The sequence below is a fragment of the Protomyctophum parallelum genome, assembly GCF_964188405.1.
Source record: "Protomyctophum parallelum genome assembly, chromosome: 6".
Classification (NCBI taxonomy): Eukaryota; Metazoa; Chordata; class Actinopteri; order Myctophiformes; family Myctophidae; genus Protomyctophum; species Protomyctophum parallelum.
In genome coordinates this window covers 52,807,650-52,828,522 of record NC_139701.1, presented here as the reverse complement: position 1 = coordinate 52,828,522, position 20,873 = coordinate 52,807,650, and the positions used below count along the sequence as shown (strand labels likewise).

The 20,873-nt window shown below is 42.7% G+C and overlaps 2 protein-coding genes across 4 annotated transcripts in view; both read right to left on the bottom strand.

Annotated features, from left to right (window-relative positions):
* Positions 1–227, bottom strand: part of LOC310860599 (kelch-like protein 28) — a 31,915-nt gene extending 31,688 nt beyond the window's left edge. For all 3 annotated transcript variants that reach the window (XM_083767615.1, XM_083767617.1, XM_083767616.1), the window contains exon 1: positions 110–227. The gene's annotated coding sequence lies outside the window, so the exon portion shown is untranslated. The remainder of the gene's footprint in view (positions 1–109) is intronic.
* A 1,814-nt stretch (positions 228–2,041) lies between these two features.
* Positions 2,042–16,506, bottom strand: LOC310860601 (kelch-like protein 28). Its single transcript, XM_083767619.1, has 15 exons — positions 16,341–16,506; positions 13,409–13,553; positions 12,282–12,495; positions 12,007–12,141; positions 11,321–11,512; positions 9,753–9,896; positions 9,010–9,178; positions 7,894–8,061; positions 5,910–6,041; positions 4,875–5,045; positions 4,423–4,494; positions 3,817–3,975; positions 2,813–2,981; positions 2,640–2,723; positions 2,042–2,606 (listed from the first exon to the last, which is right to left on the bottom strand). Exons 2-15 carry the CDS (start codon positions 13,441–13,443, stop codon positions 2,474–2,476), a joined length of 1,977 nt encoding a protein of 658 aa, XP_083623745.1. The 5' UTR covers positions 13,444–13,553; positions 16,341–16,506; the 3' UTR covers positions 2,042–2,473.
* Between the last annotated feature and the right edge of the window lie 4,367 nt (positions 16,507–20,873).

Here is a 20,873-nt window from a genome sequence, read left to right as displayed (position 1 = left end):
ATACTAGACCGTAGAAGGGACGGGTGGGAAATTGTTAATAGAGAAAGGGAAAAGAGAAAATAAAAGTCAACCATTGCTATCTATCACAATAAAACAACCCCAAACATACCTCTGCGTCTTTCATCCAGTGCAGTAGTCCTGGAACCCAGAAGTCTTCTTTAACACCGAAATGGGTGTCATTTATTTAGAACTAAACTAACTTTCTGTTTATGCTCCTCGTGCTTAACTTAACTCTATGGTGCTTAACGTCTTCAAAGTGAGTGTTGTTGTGTGCAACCACTAAACGCGTCCGTCTGAAAACACACGCTATAGACCGATTCCGTACCGGTTTCATGGTCGCAGCCCACGTATTTCCTGTAGGCGGACTCGACGTAGCTGCGGGGGTAAAACCCTCACCAGGCGCACCTCTTCCACTACAGTGAACGGCAGAGTGACTGATGTTAGTTTGCCTCAAACTTTACTCCTTTACCTGCTTTTTTACTAACACTAACATTACAAAGATGCCCAGAACATCGAGATGAACCTGTGTAGTTTATGGCTGCTCCAACAGTAGTGGCAACATAACAAATAAAATAAAAACGGAATGTCTAATATCCACCGCGTTGGCGGGGACCAGAGCCATTGAGCAATGGTTGAGACAAAGCAGTGAAAGATACATAACGCCAGTCTTACCCAATACCAAATATTTCTGTTTTATTAACACAAGGCTGCTGTACTTTATACCTCATACTTTAAATGCTTAGTATGAGGTATAAAATACAGCAGCCTTGTGTTCATAAAACAGAAAGATTGGGTATTGGGTAAGACTGAAATTATGTATCTTGCAGGATTCTTCACTGCTTTGTCTCAACCATTACTCAATGGCTCTGGTCTCAGCCATCGCGGTGGATATTAGACATTCCGTTTTATTTTATTTGTTATGTTGCCACTACTGTTGGAGCAGCCATAAACTACACAGGTTCATCTCGATGTTCTGGGCATCTTTGTAATGTTAGTGTTAGTAAAAAAGCAGGTAAAGGAGTAAAGTTTGAGGCAAACTAACATCAGTCACTCTGCCGTTCACTGTAGTGGAAGAGGTGCGTCTGGTGAGGGTTTTACTCCCGCAGCTATGTCGAGTCCGCCTACAGGAAATACGTAGGCTGCGACCATGAAACCGGTACGGAATCGGTCTATAGAAGGAGACAGGAGTTTGTAAGTCAGTATCTGGTCGGTATGCAGTGCACCACCCTGTGGCACCAACCGGCACTGCATAGGCCTACTGACTGTTACAAGTTTTGTGTAAACACCAAATTTCTTTTTACAGTCTATGGTAAAAACACACACACACACACACACACACACACACACACACACACACACACACACCATAATGGACTAGTACAGGGGTAGGCAACCTGCTACTCTAGAGCCACATGTGGCTGTTGGGCCCTCTCCCGTGGCTCCCAGTTGCTTGGGCAAAGAAGTATGAAAAGGAATAAGAGATTTTCTTTTTTAATCATAATTTTATATTGTAGTAGGCATAAAGCTTTGATATTGCACAAAGATAAAAAATAACAAACACATGTAATGAAGGAAAATGAAGAATGTATTAATGCTAAGACATGTATCTTTGTTTGTTTTCACCACTGGCTTACTGGTATACTTGTATTAATGTATTGGCCCAAAAGTGGCTCTTTTGATAATAAAGGTTGCCTACCCCTGGACTAGTATGAAATGTGTGTGATGCTTTTATAATTGCTCTTCATCTGCCATCATCTACAGCTCATCAGTGTCTGCCCAGATTTGTCAGATTGTAATCATTGATATACGCAACGCATACGTCATGTTTCAATAACGTGCTGACAATTGCTGCTAGATTTTTGTAGTTTACTGTTAATGTTCACTGTAGTTTACAGATGATAGCATCACTTAAATTGAATAATTGAGATAAGGTCCGTTTTATTTCTTTATTTAAAACAGAACAAAATTAAAAGAGATAAATACCATGAAGGTTGCACTGTTACATGTCCTTTGTGTGCTATATCATTACAGAAATCAAAAATGTTATCAAAAGCCACCCTTTTTATTTTATAAATCCTGTACCCCATATTAACTACCATGAGCAACACACAAACAATTACCTGAACACATTGTACTGCTGTCGGGAAGAAACCACTTGACTCCAAAAGTTCAGGAAATTAAAATGTTTTCTTTTTTCTTCAGGAAATGAAGAAACCCCTATATTTTGAAAACAAAGCAATACTGTCTCATCAAAGTTGGTGTTGTGACTTTATGTATTGTCAATTACTTGCATGAGAGGGGGGGGGGGGAGGTGGATAAAAAAAATTGAGTTAGGTGGTCTCCTCGAAATATTGTGCAAAACAAAAAATCCAGGGTTTTCACCTCCCCTGAAAAAAACCATGAGCTACCCAGAAAGCATACACATAATGTATGTACATACAGTATGTGGCCTCTCTTGCACCCATGAAAGTGTCTACCAGTAGTGATCGTTGGAATCGTCAGATTCATGCGGCTCCTTAGCCTTAGGGTAAGGTACCTCCTTTACATCTGTACTCAGCCAGAGAGAGACGCAGCTGAAATAGCTGCGACCTGTAGGTGCCGGCCCTCTTCTTACATATCTGCACCTCCGGTAACTGTACCGTTCAGTGCGATAGTCGCGGAGCTCACCCACACTTTCCCATTTGTCCGTCTGGTCACAGTACTCTTGGATGTCACGGAGATCCCTAAACAAGACAGAACCAATAGCAATGAGATGTTTGTTTGGTGTGAACAGACACTTTATTTCCAGTTGAAGCAGTAAGTAGTGTCTTACGCAGCATAATCATCCATCCCTCCTAGTACATAGATCTTTCCAGCCATCGCAACCACACCAGGATTTCTACATGAATGCTGCATCGACGCACACATGGACCACTGGTTTGTCGTTGGGTCGTAGCACTCCACCTTGTTCGTGGTACTGTCTGCTGATAAATCCTCACCACCTATTAGATGAAGAGGAATCAACCAGATAGGGAATAGTTTCAGAACAATGTCCAATCTGGGAATAGATTCCTTACCAATACATTTGTGTTTGTAAAGGTGTCTTACACATATCGCAAAGATTGAAATTCAGTCTCCCTGAATCTGTGACAACTGCTGAAAGTCGGGGTACCATTAACAACCTACAGTATATGCAGGCAAAACCTTCAAAATATCATTCTGCTTTAAGTAGCATGTGACGTGAATTTAACTTTCTTTTTACATGGGCCAGTTTCGAATTGCAGCCACCCTTAAGTGCTCTTTGAGGGCGACTTTGAATTCTAGGGATACACACGGCTGGTGGTATAGGGCGTTCCACATTTTAGTGGCATATGAGCGAAATGAGTTTAACCCCTTGTTTGAGCAGTATCTAGGTTGAACGTGGTTTGTTGAACTCCCTCTGGTGTTGTGAACTTGTGATCATGGACTTTGTTGACATTGAGGAAGTATTTTGACAGGTACATGGAACGAATCTTGAAGACAAGGCCCATTGCAAGTTGCTGTACTCTGTCGTCAACCGTAAGCCATTCCAAACAATCAGAATCGGCAGGGGTGAGGTGGGTTCTGGGAGTTTGGCCAAGTAGTAGCCAGTTTGTTTTGGGATGTCTGGAGCCTTGTTTTAAGGGCATTTAAGGTGCTGTGGTACCATGAGGTGCATGCATAGTCAAAGAAACCTTGTATGAGGGCTCCTGTTGGAGTACATTTGCTGACCAGTGAGGAGATCCTGTACAGCCAGTAATGACGGCTATGCTAACCCTAAAGAGGGTTTAAGACAGTGGTTAAGGACAGGTATGATACCTATAACGTAGATCTTTCCATTGAGGGTGCAGGCAGCTGAATCAGTACGTGGAACCTGCATAGGAGCCACTTCTGTACATTCTGCTGTTTTGGGGTTGTACTTGTAGGCAGGGACGTATGTGGCACGGGGGACATGGGTGACCTGTCCTCCGTGTGAGACTGTGAACGAAACAAAAAAAAAAATGTGAAAAAAGCCTCAAACGACGCAGCACGGGGTGCATACGTTGGTTAGACATACTAACTGTCTGACAACACTGTCGCTCCGGACATGTATGCGTGGCACCGGCCTACTTGGGATTTGATGCAAATTGGGAACAATGAAAATCGGGAATGCATATTCAATACCCTATATCCGTTGTCAGTTTGTCACAGCATCATTTCAATGTTGCATTTGAAGAGCCTAGGCAGGGCACCATAAGAAATGCCTGGGTTTTTAGAGAAAGTATCTGTTCTAGGTATGGAAATGAAAATGTAAAAAAACAAAGAAAAGAAAAGAAAACCGTTTTTGAAGAACAAATGAAAAACAAATAAGGTGTGAAAGGAACACATTACACATTCTGAAAGGAACGCACATCACAATGTGGGCCGGAACCAAAGTAATCCCACCTTGGTAGCCACAGATATGTCTCTGCTTGTAGGGTTGCAATTGGGCCGTGTCTGTGTCAGGGGAACCAGCAGCTAGGAACCAGGAGGACACAGGACAAATCGTCATGCATTGTCAACAGCAGAACGATGAAAATATAATAATTCCAACATTGGAACTTTACAATTTGTATTTCCGTTTGCCTTTAAGGCTTCGTAATCCCAAATTGCACAGGGCAGATATGACAAATACCGGTAACTTAAATATGCAAATACATCACTGACACGTAATACAAAAAAACTATCTTACAACATGCCACAAAATGACGTGTTGTAAGCTTGTCGATCTGTATTTCTCATTATTAGATTTTGACGTGGTTTTCTGTTTTTACACTCAATGGCGCTCTTTGCTAACCTATGACTCACCGTCCGAGTCCCAATTAGTGAACCTGCAGGTGCATAAAGGTGTCCCATACCAAAAACGTAGATCAGTCCATCTAGTGCGACCACAACAGGGTGGTTGGAACAGCGTGGCATGTCCCGATTGAGCTGCCAGGTGTTGGTGCGAGGGTCGTAGCGCTCCACAAAGCACTCACTGCAGTCCTGGCCACCCACTGCCCACAGATAGCCATCCAGCACCACCAGGCCTATGGACCATAGGGCTAGGTTAACATTACTCAGAAATTAATCTTGGATAGTCTATAAAATTGGCCCCCATATTTAAAATATTTGATTATTATTATAAGAATAACACCCATGTGAAGTGAGGGCCGCTCTTATCATCGTACATCATCATGACGTAACATGTCGATTTGTCAGACACATATAACGTATATTCTGTGTAAATTCTATTGTGTAGGACAAAAATACACATTTGCTCAGACACATGTAAATTCTCCCTTCATTGTCAATGTTAATATAATCTTTGTGTAGGACGAGAATAGCCAATTTGCTCGTCTACATATGACGTAAAATCTCCATTGGTCAATTTAATGTCTGTATAAGACGAAAATCTACACTAATAGCTGAATATAGGAGGGGCTAGTGCCCCTCAAAAAAGAATCCCACAGAAACTGTACACTGTACAAACAGCAGAAGAGGCAGCTCGAATCCAATAAAAAAATCACACCTGTGTGAAGTGAGGGGCGCTCTTATCATCATACAATATACATCATCATGACGTACATTATGACATCATCAGACACTATACCGGAAAAGTGTCCATTCATTGTCAATGGCATTTTAATGTTTGTGTAGGACAAAGGTTGTGCACACATACATCAAAAGCTGGACATGGCAGGGGCTAGCACCCATCGAAAATATGTTTTGTTTTTATATCATATTTGTTTTGAAATGTATCATGATACATTGTTTTTCGTACTTCATCATGCTAATGGAATATACATATTCGATCGGATATTCATATTCGATATACATATTCAATATACATATTTGATTAGTACGATTAGTAATCTACCAGCCCCAATGGACCATACGTTCATCTGTCTTACCGAAGTCAAAGCGTGCCTCAATCATGGAAGCCATCTTGGTCCATGAGTCATCATGTGAAGGGTCGTAGCGCCACAACTTCTTACCGAATGTGTCATCAGGAAGTTCTCCCCCAGCCACATACAAAGTAGTACCTATGTTGGGAGAAGAGCAGAATTGAAACGGCTTATGCCTTGGAGTAGAGTCGCTACTTCTTCGCCTGGAAAGGAGCCAGCTTAGGTGGTCCGGGCATCTGGTTAGGATGCCCCCCGGGCGTTTTGTGATATTAACAAATATCACAAATGTATGTGAGGATGTGTTTGTAACAAAGGATGTGTCATTTGACTTTGCAAAACATGTTGAGTTAAAGAGCTGGAAAGATAACAATGTGTTTGAGGAAGTTAAAAATGAGGGGCAAAAATGTGTTTCTACTAGGTGGGTGTGTACTCTTAAAGAGTCACTCACTGGACCAGTACCAAAAGCACGCCTCGTGGCTAGAGGTTTTGAGTTACAAGTGTCTAATTTGCAAAAGGACTCCCCCACATGTGCTACAGAGTCCCTCCGACTGCTTGTGGAAGTGATTTGTCAAAGACAGTGGACACCTCATTCAATGGACATAAAGTCTGCATTTTTGCAGGGAATGACAATGTCGTGTGATGTTTACATCAGGCCTCCTCCTGAGGCTGAGAGTGAAGGCACATTATGGAAGCTGAAAAAGTGTGTCTATGGACTGGCGGATGCTTCTCTCTATTGGTACAACAGAGTGAAGGAAATAGTGCTGGCAACAGGAGGAAACATTTCCAAAGTTGATCCAGCCATTTTCTACTGGCTAGATAAGGACTGTGCTGTGTCTGGAGTTCTAGCCTGCCATGTGGATGACTTCATATGGGGAGGCACACAAAGCTTCTCCAAAACAGTGATACCACAGCTCAAATCTGCATTCTAAATCGGACGTGAGGAACATGAAAACTTCTGTTATATGGGAATAGACTCTGTCACTGTGAACAGAAAAGTACAATTACACCGTCACCAGGAGAACTACATACAACTACATACAACATTTGCAGCCCATACATATCGATCCTTCACGGGCTGTGGAACAGGACTCGCCTCTCTCTGAGAAAGAGACGAAAAAAAAGGGAAAAAAAAAAAAGGGGCTTCACCTCTTCAGTTACTGAAGGCCCTTAGTGAAGGACAGTGGCAACTTACTGAGATTACTTAGGGTTGTGACTTGTGACTGTGAAGGGACTTTGTCTTTAAACAACTTTTGAAAGGACATTGAACAAAAAAGGAAAAGAGAAAAGAAAACTTTGAAGCTGTATGTTTCTGTATTTGTTTGAATTTATTGCAATGCATATATTTTTTTTTTTTTAAGAGACAGTGAGTTTGTTAAGTTAATGTTGTTCCCTGCTTACTACTTCTAGTGAGTGTAGTATGTGTTATGTGATGCACTGTGACTTTAAGGGAAGACCGGGGTATACAAACCGGATGTTGTGATACTGTGAGGCAGTTGTTGTGTTGGGTCTGGCGAGGTACCGACCATAAAGTTGTGTTGCAAAACTACAGTTGTTTTATTCGAGTAACATAGGAGTTATTCAGCTTTTTAGTCAGCATGTATAATGGGAGGTGGACGGCAGCGCTGTTGCGCAACACGGTCTAGGATCGCTAAAGAAGATAAGGCCAAGCCAAAACAATTATAAAAAAAATGAAATCAGCGATCCGGTTTGGTATCAATATCAGCTTAGTAGACGGAACATTAGGCCAGAAGCAGTTGCCGGTTGGATTCCTTCGGGCGGAACGTTCCGTCACAAGCAGTTAGGTGAGGTGAGATGAGGTTAGGGTTAGCAACCGGTTAAGACTGAAGTTTAGGGTTAGGGATAGTGTTAGTAATCAGTCTGACTAACGTGAGGTCGAAACAATGACATGTTACCGACTGGAATTACCCAGCGGGATCAATAAGTTGGTTGGTCTCTACTCTAGCTGACCCTGATGCTACTCCTCACTCACCTATCACAGCCAGACCATGCTTGTGTACTTTGAATGGCAGACGGGCCAGATTCTTGTAGTAGTTTGAAGATTCCATCCAAAAATCTCGATTCAAAAACCCGGGATCCAAATACTCAACGCGGTCAAGCAGCTCGGCGTGACTCCAACCTCCCACCATCACCATCACCTCTGAATACAGAGAGAGTGAACATAACATATTTTAATACAGAGAGCGAACCTAGACACAACATATTTTAATACAGAGTTAGCCTCGATAAAGAAGTGGAATTGTGCAACTCATTAATGTAACACCTCAAACACTCACTTAAACATGCACGGTCGAGAGAGGGCAGAGAAGGAGACTGAGCTTTGCGTAACGTTTGTGCTACATGAGCCAATATACGTGGCTGAGAGTGAGGGGGGAGAGAGAGTAGGAGAGAGAGAGGGAAAGAGTGAGAGCGGGGGAAGAAAGGGGAGAGGAGGCTGAGCTTTGCATAACGTTTGTGTGAGGCAATATAAGTGGCCGAGAGAGAGAAGGGGGAGGGAGGGAGAGTAGAGATAGAGAGGGAGAGACGAATTGTGTCCGATGTAACGCATAAGGGAGAGAAAGTGGTTGACACGAATACTGGATGACTCGCCCTGGTGCTTGCCCGTTTTTCCTCCTGGAATTTTCACCAGTGGCAACTTTGGCTGTTTGTATTCTTTTTGGAAAAATATAAAAAGATACTCCCGTGGAAAGGCTATATTATTTGACTTATATTGACCCTATAAACAATTTAGTATTATTTAGTATATGTAAGGTTTTGCCCACTCAAACTCACTGGTACCTCGTCAGATAATCCCCACATATCCTACAACAACTTCTGTGAACAGACTTTACTGTAGTAGCTTTTCATAAATTATATTTGTACTTAGGCTGTCTGCTATCATGAAAGTTTATAGTTAGAGAAATTCAAAGTCCAGCCATCTGCTGTCCCACCCCTCACTGGGGAAAATTCTGGGAGGCAAACAGAAACGGGGCGAGTCATCTTGTTACCGTTGACACTAGTGTTTGTACACATGACATTTTACTGTAGGGCAGCAGTGTACCTTTGGCCCTACGTGGGTGTACTGTTTTACTGTAGAGCAGCAGTGTACCTTTGGTCCTACGTGGGTGTACTGTTTCACTGTAGGGCAGGCGATGCTGCTCCATGGCCTCAGAGATGAGCCTCTGGCAGCACGGGGATTCTTTCACCACCTCCAGAGACTCCATCGCATCGTGGAGGTAGGAGGGACTGATCAGAGGAAGACGGATCAGCTCTAGGAACTTAAACAACAAAAAAGAACACTTCAATTCAAACTGGGCGAAGACAACATTTTAAATCTCTACATCTGCCTCAAGACAAGAGTCTCTATCTTTACGTTTGTACGTACATAGGTTAAGTACACCTATGTTTGGAGGAACATATGTATGTACGGCAACATTGTGAACGTGATATCTCAGGTACGCCTTGAGGGAATTCCATGACATCTGTCAGGTTTTATGTTAGAGTTTGCACATAATGCATATCAACTAGGGGTGTAACAATATATTAGTAACTAAATATATTATGTAAACCTTAACATATCGGAAAAAAACTGGCTTATTTTCTATCAATTACACACCCCATGAAGCCTTGAATTCATGTAGAATAATCACATTGCAAAGCCTATAATTTGATGACTCAATGCCCTACCGGAAACTCCACTGGTCAAATTATTGGCTTAGGAATGTGTCAACAACTAAACAAATCTCAACAAATGCAAGGCTTCATGCCATGGGGTGTGTAATTGTCAATTGATAGAGAAAAAGTCACTTTGTCTTTGTAGAAAATCAGGTGAAACATTGAGAAGTGACTGACCTTCTCAAAGTGCTGTCTGCGTGTAGGACACTTATTGATCCACAACATGGCCGCCTCAAAAACGACCTCCTCTTTAGGAACATTGAGATTTTTACCGGAAAGAATCTTTGTCACTTTATCCACCGGGAGAGAGGGGAACTCCTCCTAGAAACAGAAACACACACAGTTTATTTAGCATGGGCGGTATTGCAGTTGCTATACCGCACTGTTGTGACGAAAAGAGAGCTGAGCAAGAGGGCAAAGCTCTCTGTCTAACGAGCAATCTTCGTTCCTTCGTTGTAAATATCTAACCAAGTTCCTTCCTGTGAGCTAACACTTCAGTGGGCCCTCTCCTGCGCCCTAGCTGACATAGGGCTGACCGGACAATGACCCTTTGACCAAGCAAAGCATCCATCAGCGTAAAATAAACAGAAGTCTTTTTTTTTTTTTTATCCCACGATTTTGTAACCCAGTTTTCTTTTCACCCAGTGCCAATTATCTAATGTAATCCTGGCGCCCCGGCTGGCCAGGGGGAGGTAGTTTTAGAGACCAGGATTACGGCATGTTTTTGTGAGGGTATCTACCCTAGGGGACACGGGGAGAACATGCAACCTCCACACAGAAAGGCCCTATCGCCAACCCCCGCCTTGGGTATGGGCACTGATGACGCAGAGGAGGGAACACGCCGCCAGTGCCCACAGCGTCCCCAGCGGGAATCGAACCCAGGACCTTCTAGTTGTGAGGCGACAGCACTACCAACTGTGCCACCGTGCCCCAAATTTCTTTTTAACAGAAGTCTTGATAAAGCACCGTCACTGGAAACATGGATGTCCCCCTCTCATTGTGTGGAATGCGCATTGCGTCACAGAACTGGCTCTGACCAAGAGCACAATTGAATAACAACAAATGTGGATTAAAACTGTATGCTATGATATTCTGTGACCTCAGAATAGTTGTTATGTTACCATTGTTATGGTGTATACTGTACTACAAATAATATTTTAACTGTGACGTTTTTAAAGGTGATGGTTCTCCTGTAAAGTACATTTATTGATTTCTGACTTTCTATTTGACCCCAACCTGTCATGTTTGGTAACACTACTCTGCACACAAGTGTATGCAGAGTCTGAATCCACGGTCAGATGTATTAATATTCTACATGATAGTGTAATTAACAAAGAGGTTAAATTGATCAGGGCAAAGAAATAAATTGATGATTTTAATTAAGAAGTGGTTGTGCCCTATGTATCCTATGTTTATGGTCGATACAGTATTGGAATATGTAATGTAGTCTGTTCAAAAACTCACGTTATGTTACAGTGACGTGAACAATATAATTTAATTATATTGCAATATTTTCATAATTCATTTTTCATAATTTATGGAAAATGTATATTGGGAATATTACGTCTTGTTTAGCCCTTGCCCAATCCTAGGGTATGGTTGCCAAATATTACATAAGTGTGCACCCCTGGTAATGGTAATAAATCACCTTTAGCATCTTATTATCTTGAGTTAATGCCCCATACCGTGAGGCACCACAGACTGTTAGGAGGAAAAGCCAACAACAGACGAACAACTTCTCTGACCTGCATGTAGACATCTCCGAAGTGTTGGGTGATGTAATGCATGCTGGATCTCTCCAAGAACTCTAAGGAATGGGCCTCAGCAAAGCTGTTAATGCCTAAACAGTTGTTGTTATCTAGGTGATTCCGCATGTAAGAACAGCACCTCTCTTGGACAGCCTTCACATCCAGCATGTGTGCTGCTGCTAGCACGTCCTAGATAAAAGAAACAACTTAATTAGACAGACAGACAGACAGACAGACAGACAGACAGACAGACAGACAGACAGGGCCAGACTCATAGCATGGATTCACTGACGCTTCAGGGAGGAAGCGCCAGTGAAAGGAAAGCCTGGTGACGCGAGGCTACCACTCCCCAGTGCATCCATGGATCCTGTTGGCCAGGTGTACCTAATCAGTGCTGATTACACCTCAGTAATGGCTGTGCCCAGGTCACCCCTCCGTGGATTCATCTATAGCTTCTCTGGGTGACTTGACTGGGTGATAAAGTATCAGAGTGCTGTCCACAAATGAAACAGCCCTGTCTGTCAAACCACAGTGACAGACCTACAGTTGAGTATAGTATACACTACAGCCTCCGTCATCATCACAGTGGGGACTTCAGCATGTGTGTGTGTGTGTGTGTGTGTGTGTGTGTGTGTGTGTGTGTGTGTGTGTGTGTGTGTGTGTGTGTGTGTGTATTACTTCACCTGCACATGTTCTTTGGGGATGGCCACCTCTGACGTGTATGCATAGGTCAGCAACAGGTCCAGGATGTGAGCTTCTACTCCATGGACGTTAACCCTGTCCTGTCTGGACTCCAACATGCCACATGTAAACATGGCCTGTGGAGGACGACAAGGTGAACACTGGGTTGTCTTAGGTCTCTAAATGTGCATTATGCAAATAATAAATTAATTGGTGAGTTGTTATAGCACGGTCTTCAGTTCACATGAAAGCCAAAGTCAATGTCATTGAGGTTTACCTGAAAGTAGGAGCTAAAGGATGCCAGCACAGCTCTATGACAGGGGAACTCCTGTCCCCCACAGCACAGAACCACATCACACAACTCTCTATTGAGCCGAAGACGGTTCAGGCCTTTTAGGACTGTGTTGGGATGCTGCCCGTTCTTCTCCACAAGCACACAGTTCTTCCTGGTTCTCTTTCTCTCTCTCCATCTCTCTCTCTCCTCAGACGACCTGTACGAGCAGATGGAATAAATGGTTAATAGACATCATTTGTGCGTTATTCCTATGAATTGAATATGAATATGGAAACAACGAGCCATAGGCTTTCTTTGGTTTTAGATCTTAGTGGACAACCTGGTATTGAACTGCACTTTCCTGTACATATACATACATATATATATATATATATTTTTTATTGTTTTTCCTATGTGTGTCAGTTCTCCTGTATATTTACATTATTTGTCATATCTCATATGAAGTCTAAAAGTGTCTAAAACAAATTTTAACGTTCCAATGTTCAATACAAAAACAAAAAAACTCAAATTGTTAATTGCAATTACTTGTGTGACAATTAATCGTCAACTTCAAAAATGTAAATAATAAACTAAATTCTTCGAATTCCGTTCCATCGAACGAAGCTTTGAAAGGTCAGCCCTAGTTTTTGGTGTGTCTTGTGTTCCGTCTTGTATGGGGAAGTGACATTAAGTTAACATTATTACAACATTATTACAACAAATTAATATTTATTATAACCTTTGACTTATTAAATACTTTATTAATAGTTTGCAAAAGAAAAAAAAGCACCAGAATGTACATGTACACTTCAATACAAGGTCTGATAAGAAGATTAAAACCATCTTGGTTAATTGCCGGTCGGGTCCCACCTGGGCTACAGTTCAAACGCAAGTACAGGTCAATACAAAGACTACTACGAGGATAAAACCAGACAAAGCACTAAAGGTGGTTGCACACTGGACGCGTTTTTCGGAAAACCGACGGAGAAACGCAGGGTCCTCCATTTTCAATTTATCAGAACATTTAACAGGGTTCCTACACAATTGGAATTTGGAAAACAATTGGAATTCGGAAAAGATTGGAATTCGGAAAAAGTGATCGGTTCTGTGTCAACTCAAGGGGGACTTACAGGGAGGAGCTGCATGAGGAGCTGCTTGACGTCATGTTGTAGTTTCCAGTTGTCACCTTATCACCTACAACTGTATTCTAGGCCTTAAGGCGACAGCATAAGAAGGAATCACTGACCAGGGACCAGGAGCATCCCCCTGAGCCTCCTGCACAGGAAAACAGAACAACAGTAATAGTTTAAGAAACAAACATTTTCCCAAATTATAATTTCTCATTTCCCATACTTTTCCAGACCGGGAGAAGTATGAAATGCAATTCCATACTACTTTTCCAAACTTAACATACACACTTCAATGAAGAAAAAGGGGGCGGGGGGACTTTTTAAAGAGTGCTCTTTGAGAGTGGTTTTGAAGGAGTCTAGGGATTGACATTGCTTAACTCCCTCTGGTGTTGTGATTGTGGATTTGTTGAATAGTTTGACAGGTACATTGGTATCTTAGTGTAGTGAATCTTGTAGCCCAGGCCCTGCATTGCAAGTTGCTGTACTCTGTCGTGAACCATAAGCCATTCCAGCCTATCAAAATGGGAAGGGGTGAAGTGGGTTCTGGGAGTAAGGCAAAGTAATAGCAGGAAACACCTGGGGGTGCATATAGTGCTGATGATCTAAAGTGGTCCACACTAGCTAGATATCAACAAGAAAGCCCAGAAACGCCTGTACTTCCTGCGGAGAACCCCTCCCCCCTCTATTATGACATAATTTGACAGGAGAACCATTGAGAGCGTCCTGACGTACTGCGTCACTGCCTGGTATGGGAACAGTACAGATGCCGACCGCAAGTCCCTACAGAGGATAGTGAGAGCAGCGGAGAAGATCAAAGGTGTCCCCCTCTCCCCCATAGCTGACATATACACAGACCGTTGTGTCAGGAGAAGGCCCTGAGCATAATGACTGACCCCTCCCACCATCTCCTCGAACTCCTGCCATCTGGTAGGTTCAAGAGCCTAGGAGGAAGCACCAGCAGGCTGTCCAACAGTTTAGCAGTATATGCCATAGAGTATTAAAAGGATAGAGACTGATCTGGCGCGAAGCTCCGCCCCCTCCGCTATTCATGTCAGTGGAAGTTGCTCAGTGGCGTTTTGAAGCACCCGGAAGAACCGTCTACTTCCGCCTTTTGCATTTGGGCACCAAATGTTGGTGCCCAAATGCGGAAGTGCAGCTGGGCTTTAACATTGAGCGCTCGGTTGCACGGGGTTTCCTCGTCAAGAATCCACGGGTCCGCCTGCAGTCCTTCCTCTTACCACTAGGGCCCAGCGCTTCAACATTGGAGTGCCTAGCTGGCCCCTTGGTATATGCTCACCATATACTGCCCCCAAGGCCAACATCCTGAGAGATGAATAGCACTTATTACTACCTATTACTACCTATATTGCACTTTGAATGCATCAGCACTTTCTCATGATTTTGCGACACCATGTGGTGACTTGTGGTGGTACAGTTTAACAAACGATAGATAGCTAGCTCCACACCACCTCACACTCACACTACCACAGATGATCTTTGGCTCAGCAGTTTGATTCATTGATTGGTTGATTGATTGATTGGAGAATTAGTGCATTTCAAGCACAACTCAATACAAATCTGTTAACTGTGGACGACACCATAAAGATTATACTTGTTTACCAAAGGGTCCCCACCATATTCAATGCATCATAACATTTGGAGACGTACACAATAAACACTTCTATATAGCCATAAACAGGAAAGCATCATAGGAGGTAAAAAAAGGGGGAAAAACTGTAGGCCTACTAATCTAAATTATGTATAATTAGGTATATAATAAATAGGCGTTCACGTTCAACAGCGAACGTCAGCTTCAAACGAAAGTAACCGTTTTTGTTTTACTTGCTACATTTTACTCCCTTCCATCTACATACACGTTCACATTTAAAATCTAAAGTGCTCACCCAAGCCACGGATGTTACATTTCTGCTTAGCCCTAGAACGGCTCTTGTTGTTACATACAGTATGTACAGTATTTCACATACAAGAGCCATAGAACACAGCCATATATTTGTGGTAGACCGTTACCATGTGCGGCATGAATGTGATAAATGCTCCGTTTGTACTCACCCATTAAATTATTCCAAAGACGTGGAGTGAAAAATGGTCCTCTAGTTTTATATCCATGTGAAAGTTCTGGCACAAAACGCGTATTTAGTGAATTATCTCCACTTTTTCAAGAGATGCACACGGACGCCTTTCTCTCCAGCGAGGGGACGATTTTAGATACTTCCTGTTGTCATCACAAATTGACCGGAGAAACACAAAAGTTTGCGGTCACACAATTGGCAGGTGGTGTGATTAATTACCCAGCACCTATCGCAAAGCACCTGCCAATTGTGTGACCCAAACTTTTGTGTTTCTCCGGTGAATTTGTGATGACAACAGGAAGTATCTAAAATCGGTTCATCGATATTCCAGTGCCCCCCCTCGCGCGGAGAGAAAGATGTCCGTGTGCATCTCTTGAAAAAGTGGAGATAATTCACTAAATACGCGTTTTGTGCCAGAACTTTCACATGGATATAAAACTAGAGGACCATTTTTCACTCCACGTCTTTGGAATAATTTAATGGGTGAGTACAAACGGAGCATTTATCACATTTATGCCGCACATGCAACGGTCTACCACAAATATATGGCTGTGTTCTATGGCTCTTGTATGTGAAATACTGTACATACTGTATGTAACAACAAGAGCCGTTCTAGGGCTAATTTCTGCTCAGGTGGGTAAAAGTATCCATGTCTTCCTTATTGTTCAATAAAAAAGCCTTTTAATCAGATCGGTGATGAGCACTTTATATTTGACATCTGAACGTTTATGTAGATGGAAGGGACGGGATGGAAATTGTTAATGGAGAAAGTGAAAAGAGAAACGAAAAGAAAAGTCAACCATGGCTAAGTATCTATCACATTAAAACAACCTCAAACATACCTCTGTGTCTTTCATCCAGATATGAATGAATGAGTGCAGTGCCACTGCAGTAGTCCTGGAACCCAGAAGTCTTCTTTAACACTTAAATGTGTGTTATTTATTTAGAACTAAACTAACTTTATGCTCCTCGCGTTTCACGTCTTCAAGTGAGTGTTGTTGTGTGCAACCACTAAACGTGTCCGTCTGAAAACACTATAGAAGGAGACAGGAGTTCCGTGTAAATCACCCCCCCCCCCCCCCCCCCCCCCCACACACACACACACACACACACACACACACACACACACACGCACACACACAGACACTCACACACACACACACACACACACACACACACACACACACACACACACACACACACACACAAACCTAGAACCAATATTGAATGGGACAAATCATATAAACATACCAGTAAGACGCCCTGAGGCCTGGGCGAGAAGTGACATCGCCCCAAAAGGGCCATGTCACGTGCACGCTTCCGCCTGGGTGACGGTAGACTGCTGGGCGAGTGCTGGAGCTTTGGCATGGGGGGGTCAGCGTGTACAGGGTTTGATAAGGTCAGATCAACATGATGTCAGAACAGCTAGATGTCAGCTTCATATAATTGTTGAGAACTCTAGTTTTCGCCGGCTGCCGGGCACGGCACGGCTGCACTAAATAACTTTGGGGCGGGCCTGTCTAGAGTTTGAATGGACACGGAGGTATCAGTCAAAAGGGAGACGTCGAAGAGGAAGGACGTGTGGGGAACGATCAACATATCATATAACAGCTCCATATATGGATATCTAAGGGTTTGAGATGCCATATGCAGATCTAGGTGATGGGTCCAGTCTTCTCCATGTATGTATGGGTATCCATGGTTTGATGAGGTCATTGTCGTGATCTTCATATATGGAGACGGCCATATATGGTGGTGTGACGTGCCACGAGGTGTGATGTCGCTATAGCGTGACCATATATGCAGGAGGCGTGATATGTCACGAGGCGTAATCATATATGGAGGCATGATGTCATGAGGCGTGACCATATATGGAGGCGTGACATGACACAACTGAAGGGAAATGTAGGTTTTCATAGTAAACTGCATGTGACATATGGTCGTAATAAATGAAACACCTATGTAAGTGGAGTGATATGTATAATAATACTGATTACTGATATAGCAACTTAGCAAGGAATAGCCTAATAATAATATCCCAGACTTATATAGCGCTGTACCCAAAGACGCTAGAGGGCAAGAGGATTCGAGGAAGCATTAGCAACAAAAATAAAAACAAGTTATAGCAGCTATAAAACGGGGCCAATCGATAAGAAAAATCACACCTGTGTGAAGCGGGTCTGTTTGGGATATGAACAGCTGAAATTCTAAAGTGGCACCGTTGAGGAGGCTAAAAGGGCCATTCACACTGAGCAGTATAACTGCAGCCAGCCAGCAGCCTGCATCGCTCAATTCACCCAGGTGTGATTTTTCTTATTGCTTGGCCCTGTCTTATCGCTGCACACACACACACACACACAGGATGCTCTCACCATAATGGACTAGTTAGTATGAAATGTGTGACGATGCTTTTATAATTGCTTTTCATCTGCCATCGTCTACAGCCCAACAGTAAAACAGATAAATGCTATGAAGTTTGCACTGTTACAAACGTGCATGTCCTTTGTGTGCTATATCATTACAGAAATGTATAATATTTTTGTACCCCATAATTACCATGAGCAACACACAATACTTGAACACATTGTACTTATACTACTGTGTCTGTGTGTGTCTCTGTGTGTGTAATAATAGACAGAAATAAAACAATCCTGGAAGCTAATTACCATAATACACATTAGACATTTTTACACACATGATGTCTCAAAACAAATATACAGTGCATAACCTACAAAGAAATCACATTAAGCATGTGAAGCTATTGTGCCTCATATACACAGTAGGCTATATGGCCTCTCTTGCACCCATGAAAACGTCTACTGGTAGTATTCGCTGGAATCGTCTCCGTCAGATTCATGTGGCTTAGGGTAAGGTACGTCATTTACATCTGTACTTAGCCAGAGAGAGACACAGCTGAAAAAGCTGCGACCTTTAGGTTCCGGCCCTCTTCTTTTATATGGGTAACTGGACCGTTGGGTGCGATAGTCGGGGAGCTTACACACACTTTTCCATGTGTCCGTCTGGTCACAGTACTCTTGGATTTCACGGCGATCGCTAAACAAAGACAGAACCAATAGCAATGAGAGAAATGTTTGGTGTGACACTTTATTTGGTTGGAATTGCAGCCGCCCGTAAGTGCTCTTTGACAGCGGTTTTGAGAGGCCAAGTAGTAGCCTAACCAACCCGTTTGTTTTGGGAGCCCATGGTGCTGTGGTACCATGAGGTGCATGCATACCGGTAGTCAAAGAAACCTTGTAAGAGGGCTGCTGACCAGTGAGGAGATGTACCAACGCACCATTCCTCTCCTCCCGGCCAATGCAGAGGCCTGCATCAAGGCTACGTGTGTCCTGCACAACCTCCTCAGGAGAGGCAGGATCCGTGGCCGTGCTGCTGCTCCAACACCAGCTGTGGACCAGCCCGTGGAGGGAGAGGTTCCGGGTCTCCGTCGGATTGGAAGGGTGGGAAGCAACAACGCTGCACGGGAGCCCCTCTTCAGAAGAAGATGCTTCACCTCCTTCTTCTCTGGTGTGGGTGCCGTTTCCTGGCAAGATCACGTTAGCCTGGTTAATAAACCAGACCGAATCAGCCGTGGGCAACCAGACTAAGATCACGTGGCCTAGTCATCCAAAGTCCAGTCCAAAACACAGACTCTTTTAAGAGCCACCCCAATATTCCTATTAAAGAATTATATCCTTATATTTATATATATATATATATATATATATATATATATAACTTTCAACCCTCAATAACATGGTTTTATTATTTTATTTTTTATTTTATTATGCTCATTTTTAACTATTACATGTCTTGCTACAGTATGTCTTCTACAAATTTGATGCAATGATGTTTCACACACTTTTGCTATAGAGTTTGATGTGTGAAAGTGCAAATTCCCAGGAACATGTGCCAAAGTGGCCATTATACCAACAACATGGATGAATGTAGTGATTAAACTTTCCAAGATAAATCTTTCTGAGGAAATTCAGGTGTAATAGCAGCAACAGCAGTAGTGAAACAGGCATGAGGTTTCCACCTGATTGACGATAAACACTCTTCCATCCTTTAACTGCAGTGAAGTTAGGTGCTATTTACACGAGGATGGTGTTCATAAAAAACGGCAAAATAAAGTACCGTTTAGCGCTGTCATTTAGACGAGAACGGTGTTCTCAGGAGGTGAAAACGCATCGAAGTGAAAACGCCTCCCAGAGTGCAAATCTTTGAGAACACCGTTTCCTATGGTCTCCATATAAACAGGCAAAACGGTGAATCCGCAAAACTTATGACATCATGGCTCACGTTAATTGGCTCACAGCGGCAGCGCATAGCCTATGTTTATTACATTGATGCAGAGCAATATCATTATGATATAATGGAGTTCCTGAACAAGCCTCCCTCCTCGCCTACAAAGTGCTGCTCATCAGCGATGTTGAATGTAAAACCATGATGTAAATAAAAAGCCTTGTGAAGTTGTGATAGACGGCAGCCGCGGCAGCAACGTTTATTTAATAAATATATCATCCCGTGGCGCGCCCAGAGCAGTGTTGCGCCGCTTGCGTCTTCTTCTTGTACGTGGGTGACCTGTCTATTTGGCAGCCCGTTATCGCCACCTAGCGACAGTATAGCATAATAGCACATTATATCATAACTTGTGCGTTCTCGTGTAAAGGGTAAGAAAAAATGAGAACGCAACGGGACTTTGACGTGTTATATGGAGATGGTCCCCGTCTAAAAGAGGCCTTAGTTTCAGGTTGGATGTATTCACCCAGTTGGATATTCGAACATTTTAGGGACAGTCAATAAATTACAGATTGCAATTTCTTTTAAGTAAACCTGCATGATGTATCAGAATGTTGTGATTATAATATAAGCAACATCTACCAACGAAAAGGAAGAAACACTTAATGGTGTATTAGTTATGAATCTTATCTGTATACAAATCTTACATAAATTGTAACGTTTATGAAGCCCCCTCCCCCCAACTCCACTTCAGCCCAGGTTTTCTTAAACAATTAAGGTATAGTCCAAAATAAAATGTACAATCTAAGCTCTTTCAATTTCCAGCTATCCTCGTCACACTTGATGAAAGGGCAAGCCTCAATAAGACACAACTGCAAAATTAACCATTTTAAAACAAGCGTGAAATATCCATCTCGATAACTAAAATAAATCATAATGGGACTTTGACAGTGGACAAGCTCCTTTTTGACAACCAGGCTATGATGGCTGAGCAGGGCATTTGGAGCTGAATGAACAGAATACTTTGTTGTACAGTGGTGGGTAGTGAATATATAGTCAATCTACATGGACCCTTGAAAACCTTTGTATACTCGTCCATTAACCGCAATCAAGACAAAAGTTTGAAATAATCGTGA

What these genes read in the sequence shown, in the direction of transcription:
- LOC310860601 (XM_083767619.1), bottom strand. Translation starts at nt 13,443, where the DNA reads ATGACGTCAAGCAGCTCCTCATGCAGCTCCTCCCT. An exon ending in TGAGGCACGCTTTGACTTCG is followed by an intron (nt 5,046 to 5,909) that starts GTAAGACAGATG and finishes TATGGTCCATAG; the next exon opens with GCCTGGTGGTGCTGGATGGC. An exon ending in CGCGACTATCGCACTGAACG is followed by an intron (nt 2,607 to 2,639) that starts GTACAGTTACCG and finishes ATATGTAAGAAG; the next exon opens with AGGGCCGGCACCTACAGGTC.